Genomic DNA, 20458 nt, shown 5'->3' with positions numbered 1-20458 from the left:
TCCATAAAATGTAAGGAGTCTTGGAAAAACAACCCCAATTGATTCTGCACTACTCGCGCAGGAAAATAGATAGATTGTTCTCTTACTCTCTCTTCTAACTGCAGCCTGTATACCAGCCGTGTGTATTTTGGACTCTTTCCCATCCTACCATGATTTCCTGTCTAAGTCTGGGTCCCATGGTAACTGCAGCAATCTGGCATCCCAGCCCCACATGCGGTGACTGGCCATGTGAGGGATGCCAAGCGGGTATCTTCTTCCATAACAAACACATCCCTCTTCTGGGTCTGTGGCAGGGCTAGTCTCTTGCTCATAAACTCTTAACTAATAAAGTCTTCAGTTTATAAATGGATCTCCCCACCCCGCCTGTCTCACCCACCTTGCGGGGAAGTGAGAGTCTCCTGCAGAATCAGAGGGCCTGTGTATTCCACATTCCATTCATTGCCCAGGGTAGAGAGGCTATAACATTGCTGGGGGGGGGGGGTGACAATTATGAATGGTCTTGTCACCAGCAAAGGCATCAAGTGGTTCAGTAGAACCAAAATCTCCTTTATGGGGTGGATGGAAGTGATCTTTGGAAATGTGTTTCGTGAGAGTCCCAAGGATACCCAGATGGGGGCTGCGTGTTGTAGACGTCTAAGGGTTAACCTCTATCTACCTTTCTCCACGCAAATGACACCAGCTCTAGGCCTGTGATAACCCTGCACCCCCAATCTGGATCAGGGGCTGTGGTCTTCCAAGCACAGCATCTAGCAGACTGTGTGACAAATGCCTGTTTAATTCCTGCTCCCTGACTGGAAGTTTCTTCCTGAAGGGTAGGGCCTGGAACTTTGCACCTGTATTTTGCCACAAGGCTTGATGTTCTGTAAGTGTACGTACGATGTCTGGTGGGTAGACCTAGCCGTGGACTTCAACACAAACTCACGGAATCTGCCTTCATGGCCCCCCTTTGCCCTCTGTTCGTTCGCTGCCACCCACCATCCACACGGTTCTACCTCCTCCTTCATGAAGACCTATCCTCGGGAAAGGACAGGATAAAAACCATTCGGGTCAAGGTCACATGGAATCATACATCATGAAAACAGAATGTACCCCCCTGCCCAAACTCAGGGTATTAGTGCCTCCCCTTGACCCAAGGAATTGAATTATAATCCTAGAATTTTAGGCAAACACAGAAGATGATTTTGCTTTTTGTTTTTGAGGAACTGAAAGAGATGGCTCCTCCCACTGCTTCTGAAACCTCACAGTGACCACAACTCCTGGCATTTCAGCAAAACCAGCATCCAAGGAACCCCCACTCAGGGGAGTCAGTCCAGCAATACCTCTGTTGATTTTGCTAATAGAACAAATAGACCCTCTTTAGAAAAAAAAAAAAAATAGGCAAAAGCTGCAGAACTCTGCTTTCTTGCCCATTTCCCCTGCCTTATTAAGAAGAACTGGTTTCAGTAAGAAACCCTGTAAACCACAGATGGAACCATCTCAGAAGGGTGCTCAGAGGGCCGCAGGGAAGGGCGTGCAGGGCACAGGAAGCAGGCCTTGCGGCAAGTGCTGAGGGGGAGACACAGGCAAAGACTCTGAAGTCCACCATGGCAACAGTCAACAATAAATAGCTTCATCTGATGACGTGTTAACTGTTTTACACATATTTTACTAATGACTTTACACGTGGTATCTCATTTGATTCTCTTAACCCTACAACACAAGTACTACAATTTTGCTTTCAAAAAAAAAAAAAACGGGGATTGGAAAGGTTTGATAATGTTCCCACCCCCAGAAGTTCCAAAACAGGCAAAATGAATGGATGGTGACAAAAGTCAGGGTAATGGCTACTTGGGGGCAGGTGGGGGGTGGGTATAGACGGGGAAGGACCATGATACTAAAATACTTCCTCATGGGAGTATTTTAGATCTTGAACTTCACCTGAGTCGATTATACAGCTGAATGTCTGGGTAAAATTTCATCAAGCTGAACAGAATTTAGGAATCCGCACTTAATGCCCTTCAATTTAAAATAAGGAAAAATGAATAATACCTGTGCCTCAAAATGACATGGTGAAGATCCTGAAATTGAACCTAGGTGTCCCTAATTCCAAAACCTATACTCTTCTCTCCTCTCCTTCAAATTCAGAGGGTGGCAGGACATGAGGATCATTTAGACCCAGATGCCACGGACCTAGAGGCACAGGACTAGGGTGTCTCCAATGCCCTCCACGCTTCCCCTTTCTGTTAAGGGAAGGAACCACAGGTAAAGAAAAGCCATAGGCAAAGGTCATGATGCTTGATGGTGGCAGTGAAAGCAGAGAGGTCTAAGATCATACCAAGACAAACACCATCGGATCCAACCCAAACATTGCCTTCCCTTGGAAAGAAAATCTCCTGGCGAACATGAATGCTCCTAAAGTGATTCTAATGAAAGCCTTTATATCTGGCACAGCTAGGACAAAAAACAGCCCTGTCTTTGTTCAACTGTGTTAGACACACACGGGAGCTGATGCCCAAGACCTGCAACAAACCTAAAGAGCAAGGCAACAGAGATATCCCTACGGTTCGACACTCTTCATATGGAAGCCACTGGGGCTAGAGGTGGGAAGGCGTGGTGCTCAGGGCATTTTGCACAGACCACAGGCCATCTCAGAGGGTAGTCGTGGTGGCCTAGGGTGTGGTCCAGGTGGTTCAGGGGATAATGACAGTTACCGCCTACTGAGAACCCACTAAGTTCTTGACTTTGGATGCACAAATTGGATGTATCGTATTCCCCAGTTCATGACCATGTGTATTTAGTTGTAATAATGTGAACTCACCTCCAAAACAAAGCTAGAGCCTTGACAACCCTCCACATGGCAGCCACCGGGGCCTCCCTCCCTGCACAGGACACAAACACCGTCAGTGTTCACCCCCCCCCACGCTCAGTTGAGTGTTTATACAGGGTTAAATGTGCCCAGGAGGAGCCCCTCCGATACTTCTTCACTTAAAAACTTTGTTTCTAACTTTACAAACATTGTATCATGCTACATGTAATCTTTTGAGGCTGATTTTTATTTTTATTACATTGCTGCGGGTCATTCAACTCCTATTTTTCTTCCCAATTCATTCATTGCCAGCGAAGTCCATGCCTTGTTTGCGTTTTTGCTTTTCACTTTTATGACACCACAAGGCAGGTGATGCTGTCATCCTCATTTTATAGATTAAAAAACAAAACAAACAGGCTCTGGGGCTTTCCCAACCTCACATAAAACAAAAAAACCCCAGCTTAGTGGGGATTAAACCCAGATTTGTCTCTAAAGCCTTTGATCCTTTCCACTGTAATACTGAGGATGTGCTCACACAGAAGTGGGTGGCCTCATCAGACTGGGAAGGGTCACCAAGGACGCCCACCCCCAACAGTCACCGTTGTCCTCATGATCATCATCGTAATGGTTAACATACCTGACATTTACGTGCCAGGTACTATTTCAAGCATTTTAGAAAGTGTAATTCACTTATTCCCTGCAACTACCATAAGGGGTGGGTTAGTATTCTCTCCATTTTACAGGCAAACTGAGGTGCGGAGATAGGAAGAAATTGGAAGCAGCGGATCCAGGCTTTCAACCCAGGTGGTCCGCTGCACGTCTGCCCCCTCAGTCACAAAGCTATCTGCCTCGCAGGCTGCAGAGAGGGACAACCATTTGAGTACCAGTGACGAGCAAGGATAGTGGCCGTGTGGAGTTTGCACCCCGGGCAGTAACAGCTCCACTCCCAGATCCAGATTTATTTATTTATTGAGGAAGGCACTGACTCTAGGCCTGGGTCCCAGGAGAAGAGCTGCATGCAGGGGCCGGGCAGGGAAGGAGGAAGGGGGAGGAGGAAGAAGAGAAAAAGCAGACTAAAACACAGACAGGCTCAGTGACGACTGGCATAGTTTACTGGTGGCTGGTCTCGGTCAGGGGCTGGGTCTGCAGACGGAAAGAACCAGGCTCTGAAAGCCAGGGCTGGAGGGCCACAGGGCAGTGCTGTGAGGAAAGATGGCATGGCAGATCCTTCTGGAAAATCTCATATTCTATTTAGAATATAGAATTATTTGACCCACTCCCAATAGCCTAAGGATTGTGATTAAAATTCCAGCCAGCTTCCAGCAATGGAAGCCGTGGGCTTTGAAGGCTGGTAACTCTGATGTCAAACTCCACCCCTGCCACCTGCTGTGTGCGTGCGGGACCTTGGCCAATTCACAAATCTGAATTACCTGAGGGGCCTTTAGAAAATATACATGTTCTGGCCCCACTTTTCCAGGTTTTTACTTATTATGTCCAAGGTGGGGCCCAGAATGTGAATTTTGAAAATGCATCAAGATGTTTCAGCCCCCAGCCAGACCTGGAAATGACTGATGTAAGAACCGCCTACATTTTAGGAAGGCAGAGGAGACGTGTGGGCTCATGCTACAGGTACGCAGACAGACACACACACCCTCACTGGGTCTTTTGACATTTGAGGGGCCCCACCGACAATGGAGAAGACCCTGGCACAGATAACTAGCAAAGCAACTATTTGCCAAGAAGGATCTGAGTTACTGATTAACCGAGTGATTTGTCAATTCCAGGGAAGCCACACAAAGGACAAGGGTTTGGTCAGCCTGGAAGGGCTCACGGGAGGGGGGGGGGGGGGCCCAGGTTACACAAATAACATCAAGATAATGCAATATCCTGGCCCCATGTCTTTCCTTTCTTCTCTTAGAAGTGTTTACTTGAAAGTGGTGTCTCCCTCGGTAGAACCATCTGTAGAAGCAAAGTAGGGATAGCACCACCCTCGGCGGCATTTGGATTGCCCTCATTGAAATCCATCTCTTGTAACAACTGTGGTGAAAATGATTCGATTCCCTACATATGGTTCCAAGTTATTTGGATTTCATTACAAGTGGCAGATTTAGCACATTCTGTATGTGGGCAAACGAGTGGCAACTGCATAACTATATGGGCATTTCTCACCACAAATTAATCCTATAGAACCAACCCAGCTCTGATTACACTCTTGGACGGGGCGGTGCTGATCACCCAGCCCAACCCAGTAGGACGGAAGCAGGCTGGTGGTTACCACGTGAGGACCTGACATGACCACTGCACAGAGGCGCGCTCTTTACCCCCACCATCCTCCAGAAAGAAGAAAGAGAGGAGGAAGAAAAAAGACCATGTGGAGGCCCAAGATACACAAACTTAAACCTAGCCATTCACTGGGAAAGCTGACACCCTCTGGGTCACTTCTTCTAACCAGACAGATGATACACCCTCGAGTAGAAAACGCGAGCGCCACAGGAAGTGAAAGCATGCCGCATGCCATTGCCCAGAGGCGGTGACCACCAGGATGGCCGGCGGCAGGCGCCTGGTGGCAGTTGTGCTAGGCACTAGGCTGGGGGCTTGGTTTGGCGTTGTACCATTTAATCCTCAGAAAAACATACACAACTTTGTAGCCTGTGTGTGTTCTCGCTGTGCGTCGAGCATTCTGTTTCACACCTATTTCTTCATTTTGTTTAATCCTTACAAAACCCCAAGGTATCTTTAACCCACCCTTTGTCAGCCCTTGTCAGTACAAGGGCACTGCTTCAGAGAGGCTAAGCGACTTGCCCTAGGCCACGCAGCTTGGAAACGGTAAAACCTGACCTCGTGTCAAGGGTCCAGAGGTTAGAGCCACAAGAATCAATGGGCTTCATCTCTACTTCCATGAATCTTCTTGTTTCTGCAAACAGAGGGCTTTAGAGAGGCCGGAGACTAGTTCAGATTTTGAGGCCTGTGAAAACCCAGAGAGCTGGCCCCAAGTGACCCACCGATGACCCACTCTAATGGCCACGCGTCCCACAGAATTGTCTGCGATGATGCAGGGGCCTCTGCCTCGTCCAATACGGTGGCCACCAGCCTTATGTGACGAGTGGGCACTACAAATGGGCCTCGCGTGCCTGAGGAAGTGACTTTTTTTTTAATCTCATTGAACGTTTACTGAATTTCCATTTAAATAGCCTCACATGGTTCGTGGCTGTGTATAGAACAGAGCGACACCTCTCCCCCACAGCCCAGGCCTCCTGGGCACCACACAGTGAAGGTTGTAAGAATACTCCCGCTTCCAGAGCAGGCCTTAGTGCAAATGAATAAAATAAATTCTTCTCGCCCCAGAGCAAACACCATCACTATGATCTGGGAACTTTTGCAGCTGGAAGAGAGAAATGACTGTTTCCAAAACAAACGGCCTCGCCTCATTTTTTCCTTCTCCTTTTAAAAGAAAAAATTAAATGTGTAGCCCCCTGCCCCCATTAAACTACTCGAGAGGTTGTCACTTTTTTCTGGGGACAAACTCCTTTGGTTTACAGTGACATAAGGGCTAAAATATGGTCGAAAGGAAAAGCCAGAAGAATAAACAAGAAGAGGCCCAGCACTCTCTAAGGTGTCATAAATCAAGAGGAAATAGACTCAGGGAGCTAAAAGCTTCCTAACATTCTTCCTCTTGAACTATTTTAAGCAACCCACACATACAATCTCTCAGAGGTTATTTCATTCACAGCAACAGATGAGAAGCAATGAGCTTGGCAGGAGATCTCTTCAAACATGCAGAGAAACAAACACCTCCAACCACAGCCCTCAGGCCTGTCCGATCGGCCACACCGCCGAGCAAGGCCACTATTTTAAGGCACCTACATGACTCTGTTGTTCAGAAGCAGCGAGGGATGCTCTGGCCTTGCTTCAGTTCCTCTCACCCTCTTGGACCAACCTATCGCTTTCTCCGCTCAGGAAATCACTAAATGTGCTTCTTCCCCCCCCCCCCCCAGGCCGCTCCCGAAGAGAGAAGCAGCAGGGCCAATGGGGACTCTGGAGCCCGACAGACCTGGGTTTGCATCCTGCTGTGTCATTTACTAGCTATGCCCCTTGGACTTCTCTGAGCCTCATTTTCATCCGCTGTGAAAGGCGGGGTAAGAAGACTTAACACACTGGGCGATTTTAAGAATGACATGGTAGGATACAGGTGAAGTGCATGGCCTAGGGCCTGGTACTTGGGAAAAGCTCCACACATGGTAGGTATGTGCTGGGGGTCTGAGTTGAGAATTCAGTCTCTTGGCTTCTCTGGCTAGGAAGGGAACACAGCGTGGCGGAGAGTAGAGAAGCTGGCGGAAGGCTGCCTGGGTTCGATTACAGTCTCTACTTCTTATTAGCTGCATGACCTTGGGCAAGTGACTTAACCTCTCTGAGACTCCATTTCCTCCGCTCAAAGATGGAATAAAACAGTACCCACCTCATTTACTAATGGGATAAATAACTTTGTTATATCCTACCACTACCATTCTAGATCGAACTCAGCCCTTTCCATGCAACCCTAACAATTCAAGCTTCTCTTGGGTGTTCTCTGGTGATCCTTCCAGATGAGCGAGCCAAAGCAGTGAAGTGAAGGAAAGTCACCATCCTGGGTGGGGCAGAAATGAGCACTCCAGAACAATGATTCTTTTACCACCAATAATAGCTAATGTCTGAGTGCTCTCAGAGCACCAGACTTCCCAAGAATGCTACCCACACGGTCTGGGCCCCACTCCAGGCCATTTACATAAGAATTCCTGGAGGTGGGGCCTTAAGACACACATATACACAGGTGTGTGTGTGTGTGCACGCGCCCTTAAAGCTCTCCAAGTGATTCTAATGTGAATCCAGGGTCAAGAGCCACTGAAACAACCTTGAGACAGGAACCATGATAAATACCCATTAAACAGGAGAGGAAAACTGAGGCTCAGAGACCAGGTAACTAGCTGGCAGTCAGGCGGTGGTGACTCATGTTCCATGTCTTGGCCACCCTGTGTTGGATGGCCCTCCTGAGGAGAAGGGGCCACACCATCTAACAGGCACCCAGACACGCCCACGGGGCCTTTCTCAGACTGCTCCGGAGTCCCCTTCACCTTCTCAAAGCACCCAAGAAGGTTCTCTCTTGGGCTAAATTCCTGACCCAGATTTGACCTCCACAAACCCAAAACGGCCTGAAATGGAGCCTCACTTTCCAAGGACCAAGGGATACATGCACGAAGTCAGAGCAATCCACAGAACAACTGGACCTAATTAAACAGATCTCATGTTAATGACGGGGAAACAGATTTGACGATCTTCATTAAAGGCAGCTGGCTGCCCGTGAAGAAGCTAGAAAGCAAACTTTAGGGGCTCTTAAGGCCATCAACCACGGAATTATAAGACTGAAAATAAATCTCTCCTGCCTGAGGCCCTATCTGACCCTGCTGGACGGTGCCCACTAGCAGGTCAGACAAAGGAGGGCAATGTTTCAATCCATCATATGATTAAGGGCATTCAAGGAGATCTGGAGGCCAACCTCCTTCTTGATATCTCTATACAGAAGTGTGGGACAAGCAACCAAACTCACATGCAGACCTGTGGCTCAATCCGGCTTCTTCCACACACAGCTGTTCCCATTCTAAGCAATGGCTACTCCCGTCTTTCAAGTGCTCAGACCATCAACCTTGGTGTCATCCTGATTGCTCTCTCACGCCTCACACATCCAAGCTGTTGACATATCCCCTTGGCTCTAATTTCAAAACACGCCCATACCCTCCCCGCTGACTCCCAATCCAAGCCGCCATCCTGTCTCACCTGGATTACTGTAAAAGCCTCCCAGCGGCCATGCTGCTTCTGTTCCATCCTTGATGCTATGTTCCCTTTCCAACCTAGCAGAGGGGCTGATCTTGTTAAAGTACAAATCAGATGTCATTTCTGTGCGTCAGTCCCTCCGGTGGCTCCCTGCAGACTGAATTAGCAGTCGAAGTGCCACCCAATGGCCCACAAGGCCCGACCTGACTCACCCCCCCTCCACTGGCTCTCCAACCGCATCTCCTCCGGCACTCTCTGCTCCCCAGCACTCGCCCCAGCCCAGCCACACTGGTTTCCCAGAGCCCACCAGGCACTTGCTGTTTCCCCTGCCCAGATCCTTCTGCTCCAGCCTGGCTGGCCTCGCTGTGATTCTCCCAGCATGCCTTATTCTTCCTCCTTATCCCCCAGGCCTACTCCCTCCCATCCCCCTGGGCCTCTTTCACCAGACCTGGAAGAGTGCCAAGCGCATAGTAAGCCCTCAGTAAATATTTGTTGGATGAACAAGTAGATGTACCCTAACCTCAACTCTTGGCCTCTCCGGTGCGCCCAACCCCTGCGACCCACCACCTGTCTCCTCAAAGCCCGACATGGTAGAAGGCACACAGGTCTCTCCTAGAATACTTTGTACAAGCACCCACTAGACAGGTAAGGTTCACCATGATGCCTTTTCAGAGGCAGCTCTACCATGGAGCGTGCTCACCTGCTACTGAGTTGGGTCCCAGCATCATTCTGGCCTGCCCTGCCTGTCCTGGGAGGATTATATCCAGAAGAACAGCTGCAAGTAACTTGCTTCCAAAGTGTGTACTCGTGTACAACTTGATATACCCAGCTGAGATGAGTGAAAGAAGCAGCACGAGGCCCCTGGTTTTCACAGAAGCAACTTTTGGGGCTGTCCTGTCTCCTTCTTGAGAATATTTTATTCATTTTCAACTTGGGGATTCTTCTGGTGGATGGGCTGGTGGGGAAGAGGTTGATAAGCCACCCCATTGGCAGAGCCTCTCAAGGTGAGCTTCCCAAGCCCTGCTCAAACTTTGTGGTTGCAGGGTAAACTGGGGGTCAGAACCCATGCACCTAGGACTGCTGAGCTCCATGTCCTAGTGCTTGGAGTTGCTGGAAGCCTGTCATCCCCACTTACTCTTACTTTCCCTCCTCTTTGAAAAACCGGCCCTGCCAACTGCAACACACAGCATTTAAAAATATCTTGCTGGATTATACAGCCCTGCTTTCTAAATTCCTCACAATGCCTGTCTCTGTCCCACATAGTATGAAGACGGGTGTAGCGTATTTAATTTTTTTTTTCCTAGCTTCTCCCCTGCTATAAATACCCAAGTCTGGGTAGGCGGGCCTCAAACACTGGCTGCATGAAGTCACCTCGGAGGGAGCGGATCCCACCACAGTGCCGGCCCGCCAGGGTCTGGACGCAGCTGTTGAGCACTGAAGTGCTGGGTCGGCCAGGAGACGACAGAACTTATCCCTCCGATATGGGGGGGGGGCGGGGTGAAATGTCTAATACGGTAATTGCAGTTAATCCCAATACGGAAAAAGATGGTGTTTAGTCCTACTACCCAGCCAGGTCTTCAGAGAGCATGTGCAGCCCCATCCCGGGCTGTTTCTTTCCCAAGGATACTAATCACAGGGCTTGACCTTAGGAAAATGATTTCACAGTGTCCTTGTGGGGTCTAGAAACATTATCAGAGACAGAAGGGCCCTTGGAGAATCTAGCCCAACCTCTTCACACCACAGATAAAGCAACAGAGAGCCAAGAAGACAGAGTGATTCACTCCGGGTCACGGAGGGGCCATGCTCCAACACAGAATTTTCTGGATCCAAACCCTCTGCTCTCTGAACTGGATTGTCCTAGATGCTTGTGCACATATAGTTGCTTGGTGTGTGAGCTTCAGCTTGTGTTTATTAACAACTCTCCTCACAGAAAATGCTGATTTTCACATTTTAAAAGATACAGACTAAAAAAAATTTTTTTTCATTTTGAACAAAAACTTGGCCTCAGTTTCAGGGATGATTTTTATGCACTAAAAGTTTGTTTTGCCCTCTTTGAGGTCTAATTTAATCTCTCCCCACCCTAATCTTGTCTATCTGGTACTTCCAAGTTTAGTTCCCCTACTTAATTTTCCCATAATGGACCTAAACCCACCCCCCTCTCCTCAACTCACTTCTGGAAAAAAATGGACCCCAAATCGTTAACCACAAAAGACTATAAGATAAATATATATATATATTTCATTCATGAGCTCTTTTTCAAATGACAAGAAAATTCCTTCACTGGGGTCAGGAAAAGCACAGCAGTTATTAGCTAGGCCATTGATGATCTATCACATTTTATTATTGTCAGTGGAATTCAGCTGGACCCCAGGGAGTCCAATCCAGATGGCGTGGAGCGACAGAGTGGTTCCACCAGATCAAACATTTAACAAGACTGAAATCTTTATTATCATTGCTCTGGAAATACCCTCACCGAGAATTGGAAGGTGACTAAACCTCTCTGAGAACTGACCTACTATTTCCAAAATGATCAACGCTAAACTGGAAATTGAACACATCAAGTCAGATACTCACTACCGAAGAAAATATCTTACCCTGCTTTATGTCCCTCTCCACCTCCAGATTTGAGAACCCTGCCTTGGCAAGAGTCAATCCGACGGCCTCATTTAACGAGTCCGTCAGCCCTGACCTTCATTTGGTACTGTGATTGCTCTCGCCTGAAATGCTCTGTTCAGGGCCCTGGGAAGAAATGCCGAGTCTGAAGCCAAGTTGAATGGGAGAAGCAAGGTGGATGGAAGCCTTGTTCTTCATGCCCTCTCAGCCCAGGTCTGCTCGCTCAGTCTTCTCTCATTCCTTGTACTGCTAGGACAACGGACGGGGGGCACTGCTGAGGCCAAGCTTCCAATCAACAAGAGGGGTAACGGGAGGTCTGGGGCTGTGGCTAAGATGCGCTCGGGGAGCAGACACACTCAATTTCTGAATTATAAAAATGAGTATTGGAAAGCTCTCTTCCTGTACTCTGGCAGACTTCTTAACATCTGCATAAAAGATGTGGGAAAGTTGTCCCTTTTCGCTGTGTTATCTGCCCTGCTCTCCCCGTCCTGCATCTGAACCTTCTGGCCTTTGGCTTCCAGGTCTCTGCGCACATCGTTCCCTCCTCTGGAAGCCTCTGTGCTCCCCGCACCGCCTCCCCTCCCCTGTCACGGCCCTGCCCGCCCCAATCCCACTGGCCCTGATGCCACATCCTCATAAAGCAGCCCTTCCTCCCAGCCAGCCAGGCCTCCTCTCTTTCCCCTTTGAGCTCTCTCGTCACCAAGAGCTTCCAGGTCCCCATCTATAGGGCAGACATGACATCCACCTCACAGGAGGGCTTGGGAGCAGAAATGAAACAGCTGATGGAAAGCAATCAGCGCCGTCCTTGCCGACTGAAGCCAGCGACCCCGGACTGCCTTGTAAGGATCTAGGCGTGTGCTCTGCTTTCCCTCCTAGACCCTCCGCTCCCTGACAGGTGAGATCAACTCTTGCCCTCCTCCAGCTTGTCTCCATTGCCTCATCCGCAGCTGGCTCTCAGTAAGCAGCCGATTAATGAGGCCGGCGTGGCATTTCTCGGCTTCCTCGGGCCGTGCTCCTTCAGCTTCTCCTCCCAGTTCGGCCTGTGGCTCCAAACATGTCGCCAAAGCTGCAAAACCATTTAGGCTTTTTTTTTTTAAAACAAGCAAGAAGACCACAAACTATGTTTACGTGACAAGCCAGCAAAACACAAAACACCTGCTGTCCCATGGCTCAGGACTTGGCAGCTGCAACAAGCGGGGTCCAATATCCACAGTGGAGTTGCTCCCTGGGGCCCGGGACCTTGCGTGCACACTACCATGGTCCTCGGCGCAGGGGGCGGACAGGAGCTCGGGGAGAGGGGTCTGATCTCGCTGCCCCCTGCCCGCCCGCTTCATCTTGGGGTCAGTCGGGCCATAGCTGAGCAGGGTGCGAGGGTGCTTTTTCCAGATTCCATAACTTCCTTCTACCTATTAGTCACCAAGGAAAGCCTTGTGACTCATCCTCGTCACCCTGGGATTTGGGTCACGATCCTCCCCTGCCCTAGAGACTCCCACTATGACAAAAAGCAAACGACCAGCACATTCAACACAAGTCTGCAAAAATACAGCAATAATTAGAATCAATATTTTATGTGCCAGAGTACAAAGTTCCTTACGGAGCCTTTTAGTTACTCTTTTCAGTCCTATTACAGAGCAGCGTTTCTCAATCAGTGGTGATTTTGCCCCCCAAGGGACATCTGGCAACGTCTAGACACGCTTTTGCTGGCCACGGCTGGCAGCAGAGGGGCCAGAAGAGAGGGCAGGCAGGGTCTAGCGTCTAGGGGGTAGAGGCCCGGATGCTACTAAGCATCCCACAATGCACAGGACCGCCCCCACAACAAAAACTACCCAGTCCAACCTGTCAACAGTGACAAGGTTTGAGAAATCCTGTTATAGAGAAGGAAACTGAGGCACACAGCCCTCAAGGGTGCCAGGAAGGACACCCAGACAGTCCAACCCCGAGCTCTGCTCTTCACACTGAACCCAGCATCTCGGCCATCCTGGGAGCCCCCACTCTGTACCGAGTGCAGCGCCCCACGCAGAAGAACCAGCCCCTCATTTTACTGTAGCTCAACGGAGACCTGGAGCAACTTTCCCGGAGGCAAAGCAATTTGGGCCCCAACCCAGACTTCAAAGCCAAAGCATTTCGGTGCTTGCTACATGGGCTTCTTCTCTCCCCAGGCTCCCAGCACTGACATATCACCCCGTGAGGACTACACCGTAGCAGACTCAGGAATTCCTAAAGGCTTTTTTGCCAACTCCAGAGTCAGTGAGCTGAGCTCCCAGAGACCAGTGGCCTAAACACAGGCTCCCTTGGGGTGCATTGCCTACTGCGTTTCCTCCTTTCCTGAACTGACTCACCCTCCATAAGAGTTTGGCAGTTGAGGCCGCAGCTTTTCCATTCAGCTGGGCTCACTGCTCACCAAGCAGCTGACACGTGCAAGGCCCTCCCTGGGCAGGAGAGCTCCCTGCCCCCTCAGGAGCAGCAATCATGGCTCCTTAGGATCGATGGCACCTGCCGAGCATGCTCGGGGACAGCTGGGAGGCTGCAGTTAAGCACAGTAACCGGGCCTCCTTTGGGGGCAGACCCGTGCCTGGATCTTAATGCCCTGTTTTCACCATTAGTTATGAAGATTCACTGGCCTAATGCATTTAGGGTGCCCAGACACAGCAAGCCGCCAACAAACAAAATCTATAATAAATACTGCTGTCGCTAAGAGTTTGGTGGGGAGGGTCACATACTGACCAGTTCCCCACACCTTTATTTCTATAACTCTTCACAGGAAAAGCCAGGCCTAAGGCTTGAGCAATCCGGGGCTCTGTCCTGGCATGGCTGTGACCTCGCTGTGAATTCTGGGAAAGGGCGTCCTGTTCCATGGATTTTTATGGGGACCCGGTAAGGTCACGGATGAAAAATATTTAAGGTGCTGCACAGGGTGTGGAAGTATGGAGACAGGCCAAAGCGCCCACCCCCTGTCCTGTCTGGCAAAGGCCAGATACAGACAGTGGGGCGGATAAAGACCACTGGGATGCTTAGGAGAAGGGGGAGAAGGGGGAAGGGAAGGTCCACCTCTCATGGAGACCTGGGGATTAGAAGCAAGGTATCTCTGGCTTGTTTTGGAACTTCAGTGTTGCTCGTGCATCCCAGGAGTGTCTTGGCAGTTGATTGCCTTAGTTCCTTCTCAGACTGGAGGCAGGGGGTGGAACCTTTTCTGAGCAATAGTCATCAACCAAGATTGCCCTCTGGGGCAGCTCTGTGGGCAAGGGAGGTGTGGGGTTGCTATTCTTAGAGGAACTTGCTGCCTCCATCTCTCAACTCAATCCTCCCGTTGATTTATCTGCTGCCTATTAACTTCTGCTTTGACACCCCCACTTTGGGTACTGTACCCTGAAGGGATCCCCTATTTACCTTTGAAATACAAATGAAACCCCTCCATTTACATTTACTCATCACAGCTGGCCTTGGGAACCCTTCAAGAAATTAGAGTATCAAAGGCTGAATGATGTCCCTAAGGCTTGGGAACCCCCAAAATGCTGCCTCTGCTCATCAAGCACTTGAAACTCTCTGCCATGGTGTAAAAGGGGGAAGGTTCTTCCATAGTGTCAAAGGATTTCAAATCAACTTTCTGGAATTAAACATCTGTGTGGTGGAATCATTTATTTGCCCGACGAGTATGTATGGAGCACCTACTACGCACCAGGTGCCACGTAGGGCATCGGGGGAGACAAGGAGCTCACAGTTGGGTGGGAGGGACAGACCCGAGCAAGAAACGATAGGCGCATATGCTCTGGGTGCTGCGGAAACGTGAAGGAGGGGCGGCTTTTCCAGTCGGGGCGGGGTGGGGGTGTGTGTGGAGGAGTCAGGTAAAGCCTTCTGGAAAAAGCAGAACAACTCCACCTTGTTCCTCCAACTACTTGAGGCTGGGTTGCATTTCTCAGGCATTCAAGGGGGAAAAAAAATAAGTTTTCATTTCCAAAGCTTGCTTTCAGTTTTACCAGCTCCCTTGACTTCAATAAAATAGTCCAAGAGAAGCTGCCCTCCTCCCTCAGACTACCCAGGTGTGGAAACTGATTAAATAGCAACTAGTGGCTCAATTAACCCTTGTCCCCTTCGTTGATGATCTCAGGGAAATCTTATAACCTCCTTGCTGTGTCCTACAGAACGACACATTCCCCGCTGAAGATGCAGCCCTTGTATTTCTTGGCCATAAATGAGATTGTTGGGTCTTGCCTCAGATGATAAATAACTGAATAATTCAGAAAAGTCCCCAGTCACTATATTTTGCCTAGAGATTCTTCAATAGCAGTGGTATTGATACTATTACTAGTGACATGCCTGAGAGGCTCTCCTTGGCTGTCATTTAGATTAGCTCTAGTCACACTATCCCATTACCTTGTCTTTTTAAGTAACATTTACTACTAAGGGTAAATCCCTATTTGTCACTGGTTTATAAGCTTCATGAGAGGCAGACCCCCCCTCCACTTAATCTATAGCACTTTTAACAGCGATGGGCACAGGGTCAGTGTTCAGTAAATATTTGTTGAATGAACTACCATTTACTGAGCATTTACTATGTGCTAAGATCTTCAGACCTATGATCTCACCCAATCCTTATGATCTCATACCAACCTCATGAGTTAGGTGCTGTTATTACCCCCCATTTTACAGATGACAATGGTTAAGAAATATGCCCCGGGTCACTCTTATAAACAGCAGAGGTGAGCTCCAAACCCTGTGACTCCAGAGTTTGCACTCCTTACCTCTGATGGGGCTACTCTTGTGCACTTCCTGGTGACTGATTTGGAGTAAGAATATTCTCAGCAAAATCCTCTCATTTCACATGCAGTCTTGGAACTGAAGAGGATTTCTCAAATGCTTTGAACACTCGTGAAAGCTTCGTAAGACAAACAGCCAAGAAGAAACCCAGGAGTGAGTCTCGGTATCAAACTCACACACAGGGATAAGAAAGAGCGGGCAGGGAGGAGGGGGGCAGTGAACCAGAGAAGTTTCTATTTTCTGCCAGCTCCGTGCTTATAAATAGCACCCTGTTAGAGTGGTTTCTCTACCTTCCATAAGGAAGCCACGGAGATATCATCCCTTAACGACACTGCCCTGGGAACACGGACCTCAATACCAAATGAGCAAGTGACAGAGAACTCCTGCCGCTCTGTGAAGCTGAGATCATGTTGTATAAACACTACAGAACTTTTGTCATCCATCTTGGGCTGAGCAAAACCATATTTGCCCAGCACTCTGAGTAATGGCCAGGAGTAGATGGATTAGGGCTCTTAAATTCCTGGTTGGAAGACATTAAAAGTTTAAGAGCCCTATATAGCTGAGTCAAATGCATGTGCCCATGCTGTATAATTAGCAGGCACAACAACAATAAAGATATAATTGAAAGGGAAGACCAGCAGGGCAAGAATGCGAACCGGCACCCTCCTCCCGGGTGTAGCCTCTTCTCCCTTGGTCTTCAGCTGCGTAAATGGTAACCTTGCCGGCGCTCAGCTTCAGTGTGGCAAAGGTTTGGATCTCCCATTCCTTCCCTGAGCAATTTGTTTCCCTCTGAAGTCAGCTTTCAGGCATAAGTAATTCACTGCTCCTCTACTAAACATTCATTTCACTTTGTCTAAACAGACTTCTTAAATCAGCCTAGTTATTGTTTACGGAGGCCACCAGCAGGATCTCATGTATAAAAAAATGAGCATCCATGATCCTAAGTGGAAGCAAATGGTCACCTTGCCTGCAAGAGACTTCCCAGGAGACCAGGGAAGGCACAGAGGGAGACGCTTGCTCTGGACATCCAGGGAACTTTGCTGTCACGTGGAGTCCTGCTGTCTTGACTACCATGGCTTGAGAAGGATTGTTTGGAGTAGGGGAGGAGGGTCAGTGATGGGGTCAAAAACTCATCCTGTAAAGAAAATCCCAAGGAGTGATGGCCCTAGATAAGAAACAGTGCTTTGGGATAAGCCCTTTAGTGGAGGACACCCGTGTTCTAGCAATTTCTGGCTACTTTGCATTTTCATGGGATCCTGGAGGAGCAGCTGTTCTTTCTAGCTTCAATTTGCAGTTGGAAAAACTGAGAAGTTCTTCTACCTGCTGGGCGCCAGCTGTGCATGAAGGGCATTTTTGGTTCTGTTGGGCACCCCTTGTTCCATTTTTGTTCTAGTCTGGTTTATAGGCTCGGGGCCTCTGTCTTTTCTGCTAAGGAGCTTTCCTTCTTTGAGCTCAGTCTGGGCCTCCCCCTCAGCCCAAAGTACAGGACTCTCCCCTGGGCTATGATGGTGGGTGGAAATCCCCCTGCCCTCCAGTTCCTCTCCTGGAGCTCATGTTCCCGGTGTTGATACCACAAACTCAGAAGGCAAAGCACAATCATCAGCTGTGACATCATCAACACAGATTCTGGGCTGACCTCAACTCTGACCTAAGAGGAGGAAAATTAAAAGGCAAATGCTCTTCCATTCCAGGCATCTCCTTTGGTGGTGCCAGAATTAAAACTCAAACCAAGGAAGGGCTAAGCAAAGCCATGCTGCTACATACAATCTCCAAAATGAGGCCTTAGGTGTCAGCTGCCCTCCTTGGAAACTGGACTCCTAAGAATGAAGCTGTGTCTGCTCCTCTGATGGCTAAAAGCTTGAACTCTGGAGCCTGCCCAGGCTCAAAGTTCAGGTTTGTCACTTAATATCTCTGTAATCTTGGGTAAATTCCTTAACTGCTGTGTACCTTGGTTTCCCCATCAGTATAATGAGGATCATACTAGAGAGTACCTACCTAATAGAGTTGCTAGGATTTCTTGAGTTAACGTATAAAGTGCTAAGAATAGTGACTGCCATCATGTTAAGTGCTCACTTTACATTTTAGCTATTTTGATGTTAAGCCACGTTTAAATTTGACTCCCTTTATCCCTTCTCAGCACCCACCTGGCCTCTTCCACGGACTACTTGTTTACCACCAAGGGCTGTCCCCAAAATGGCCTTCCAATCAGATTGCAAGGATGTCTAGCCATAGTACCATTCTAAATAATTTATGGTTTGCTGACTTCTGAAATTGGAGTCTGGTAGGCAGTTTGCTGTTAAATGTATGTCACACCCTAACCTTACCAGGGAGAAGGTCAAGTGCTTCCCTCCACCCTTTGCACTGAAGCCTTGTCATCCCTCAGAGAAATGCAACTACCCAGTGTGGTTCCTTTCTCAGACTCCATATCATGCAGCTGCCCATCCCCCACACCTCTTCCCCATAACCAAGTTTACTGGGTCATTATTTCTTTTAGGAAAGCCCATAAGGTTGTGCATTTAATACAACACTGAGCACAGACAGTTAAGAACCCACCACTACTTCTCCGCCTTCCAGGAGGAGGCCTGAAGTGCATCCTTCAGGCCCGCAAAGCCCAAGGCAGCTGCACCTGATCCTGGGCTTCCCGCTCCCTTCCTCCCGTCCCACTTATCCAAGGCTCAGGTCTTAGAGTTTGGACCCTCTGGCTGCTGCTATTGGGCCGAAGAGATCCAGGGTCAGAGCCACAGTCCACCTGCTCTGCTGCTGGGGAAAGACCCTTAGAGATCCAGTCAAGCAAGGCAAAGAGCGGCAGGGCAGGCAGCCTCGCGGCAAGGAAGGTTCAGGAATGGCTTGGTCAAGAGCCTCAATCGGTGAACAGCACCCAGACAGTGACAACGCCGCGAGGAATAGGATGTAGTACATCAACCTCAGCTTTATCCTCCGAAAGCCAGTCACCCCAAAACTATCTTTGCGAAGAGCCATTCGATGGACTCCACCCACAGAACAAACGTTTTCTCCCAGGTTCTGGCACACCCACCAGCTTCAACCTAGGAAATTCACCCCGTGGGTAGCCCAGGGCGGGAATTCTCTGCCATCCGTCCACGGCCGAGGCCCACACACTTACCATTGGCGTTCTTGCCGCAGATGAGATGTTCATAGGGCTGCAGGACGCCCCAGAGCTCGGCGTCGTTGTTGATGACCATCTCCAGGGCCTCGGCGGACACCTCCCCGCCCCCGGCCCCTCCACCATCGGGGCTCTGGCTGGCCAGCACCCTGGCCCGGATCTCCTCCACCAGGTTCTCCATGCAGGCCGTGAGCGAGATGGCCGCGTACTCGTGGATGCGCACGGAGATGCGGGTGTCCACCATCCAACGGAAGAAGCGGCCCACCGAGAAGGTGAGGCCACAGCGCGCCGACTTGCCGCGGCGCAGCCCGTCGCCGGCGCTCATGCTGTACAGGGACAGCGCCTTGACCGCGGCCAGCGCGCAGCTCTCGGCCAGCGCCCAGCTGTGCACCAGGCGCACGGCGCTCTGCACCTCGAAGCGGGTGCACTTGGCGTGCAGCACGCTCAGGCGCTGCGCCTCGCGGGCCACGCGGATGAGCGCCCTGCGGAGCAGCCCGGCCAGGCGCCTCACCCCCTCGGCGGAGAACAGGGGCAGCCGCCGGCCGCCGGCGCCTTTGCGAAGCACCCGGGCCACGTCTCCCTCCGTCCAGGGGAACTCCTCCAGCTCCGGGAGGCGCGGGCAGCGCGAGAAGAGGTCGGCCACTTCGGGGTCCTCGGGCAGCACCGTGTTCACCGTGTCCCAGCTGTTGTGGCGGCTGTTCATGGAGCCGGAGTAGCACCACCAGGCCGCCCCGCGGTGCTGCTGCGCCGAGGAGTTGAGCGCCTGAGAGTTGGACTTGGAGGACGAGAGGCTGAGGGAGCGGCACGAGTCCCCGGCCCCATACCCGGAGTCCAAGGTCAAGTCCTCCAGCGTCTTCAGAGTGGAGCTGTAGGTCCCGGCCATGGGGAGCCTGCCGGCGGCGGCCTCGCCGAGCGAGGGGCGCTCACAACTCCATGCTCCCTTCCCCAAGCGGGCAGGAACAGGCTCTAGGCTCTCCGGGGCGCCCTCCTTCCTCTCGGCGGCCACATCGCCCGCCCGGAGGCCGCGGGAAGGTGGGCGAGATTCTCGGCGGCCAGGGCTCCACGCGCCCCGCGTCCGACGCGAAGCTGTCACTGGAACAGCCCCCGCCGCTCCTCCTCGGCGATCCCCCTTGGCTCACCTCAGCCTCCCGCCAGCAGAGCGTCTGTCCGCAGAGAAGGAATCCCGGGAGAACAGGGCGGCGGCAGAAGGAGGAGGCGGCTCGCGGCGCCGCGCGAGTCCGGGACCAGCCGGCGAGAAAGCGCTCGGCAAACTTCTGCGCGGAACCGGCGGCCCGCACAGCTGGGTACCCCGCCGCCGTCGCCGGCATGCAAATAACCCGAGGTGGCTCACCAATCATCGGCCGCGACGGGCAGGGGCT

The 20458-nt window shown here is 50.6% G+C and overlaps 1 protein-coding gene across 1 annotated transcript in view; it reads right to left on the bottom strand.

The window, feature by feature from the left end:
• ABTB2 (ankyrin repeat and BTB domain containing 2) overlaps nucleotides 1–20061 on the bottom strand; it is a 167441-nt gene extending 147380 nt beyond the window's left edge. Inside the window, exon 1 of the mRNA XM_021685353.1 lies at nucleotides 19080–20061. Coding sequence (XP_021541028.1) covers nucleotides 19080–19962 — 883 coding nt within the window. The 5' untranslated portion in view covers nucleotides 19963–20061. The remainder of the gene's footprint in view (nucleotides 1–19079) is intronic.
• Nucleotides 20062–20458: the final 397 nt, after the last annotated feature.

This window comes from Neomonachus schauinslandi, chromosome 11, assembly GCF_002201575.2.
Source record: "Neomonachus schauinslandi chromosome 11, ASM220157v2, whole genome shotgun sequence".
NCBI classification, from domain to species: Eukaryota; Metazoa; Chordata; class Mammalia; order Carnivora; family Phocidae; genus Neomonachus; species Neomonachus schauinslandi.
The sequence above is the reverse complement of the archived record's forward strand: the minus strand, read 5'-3'. Positions and strand labels throughout refer to the sequence as shown.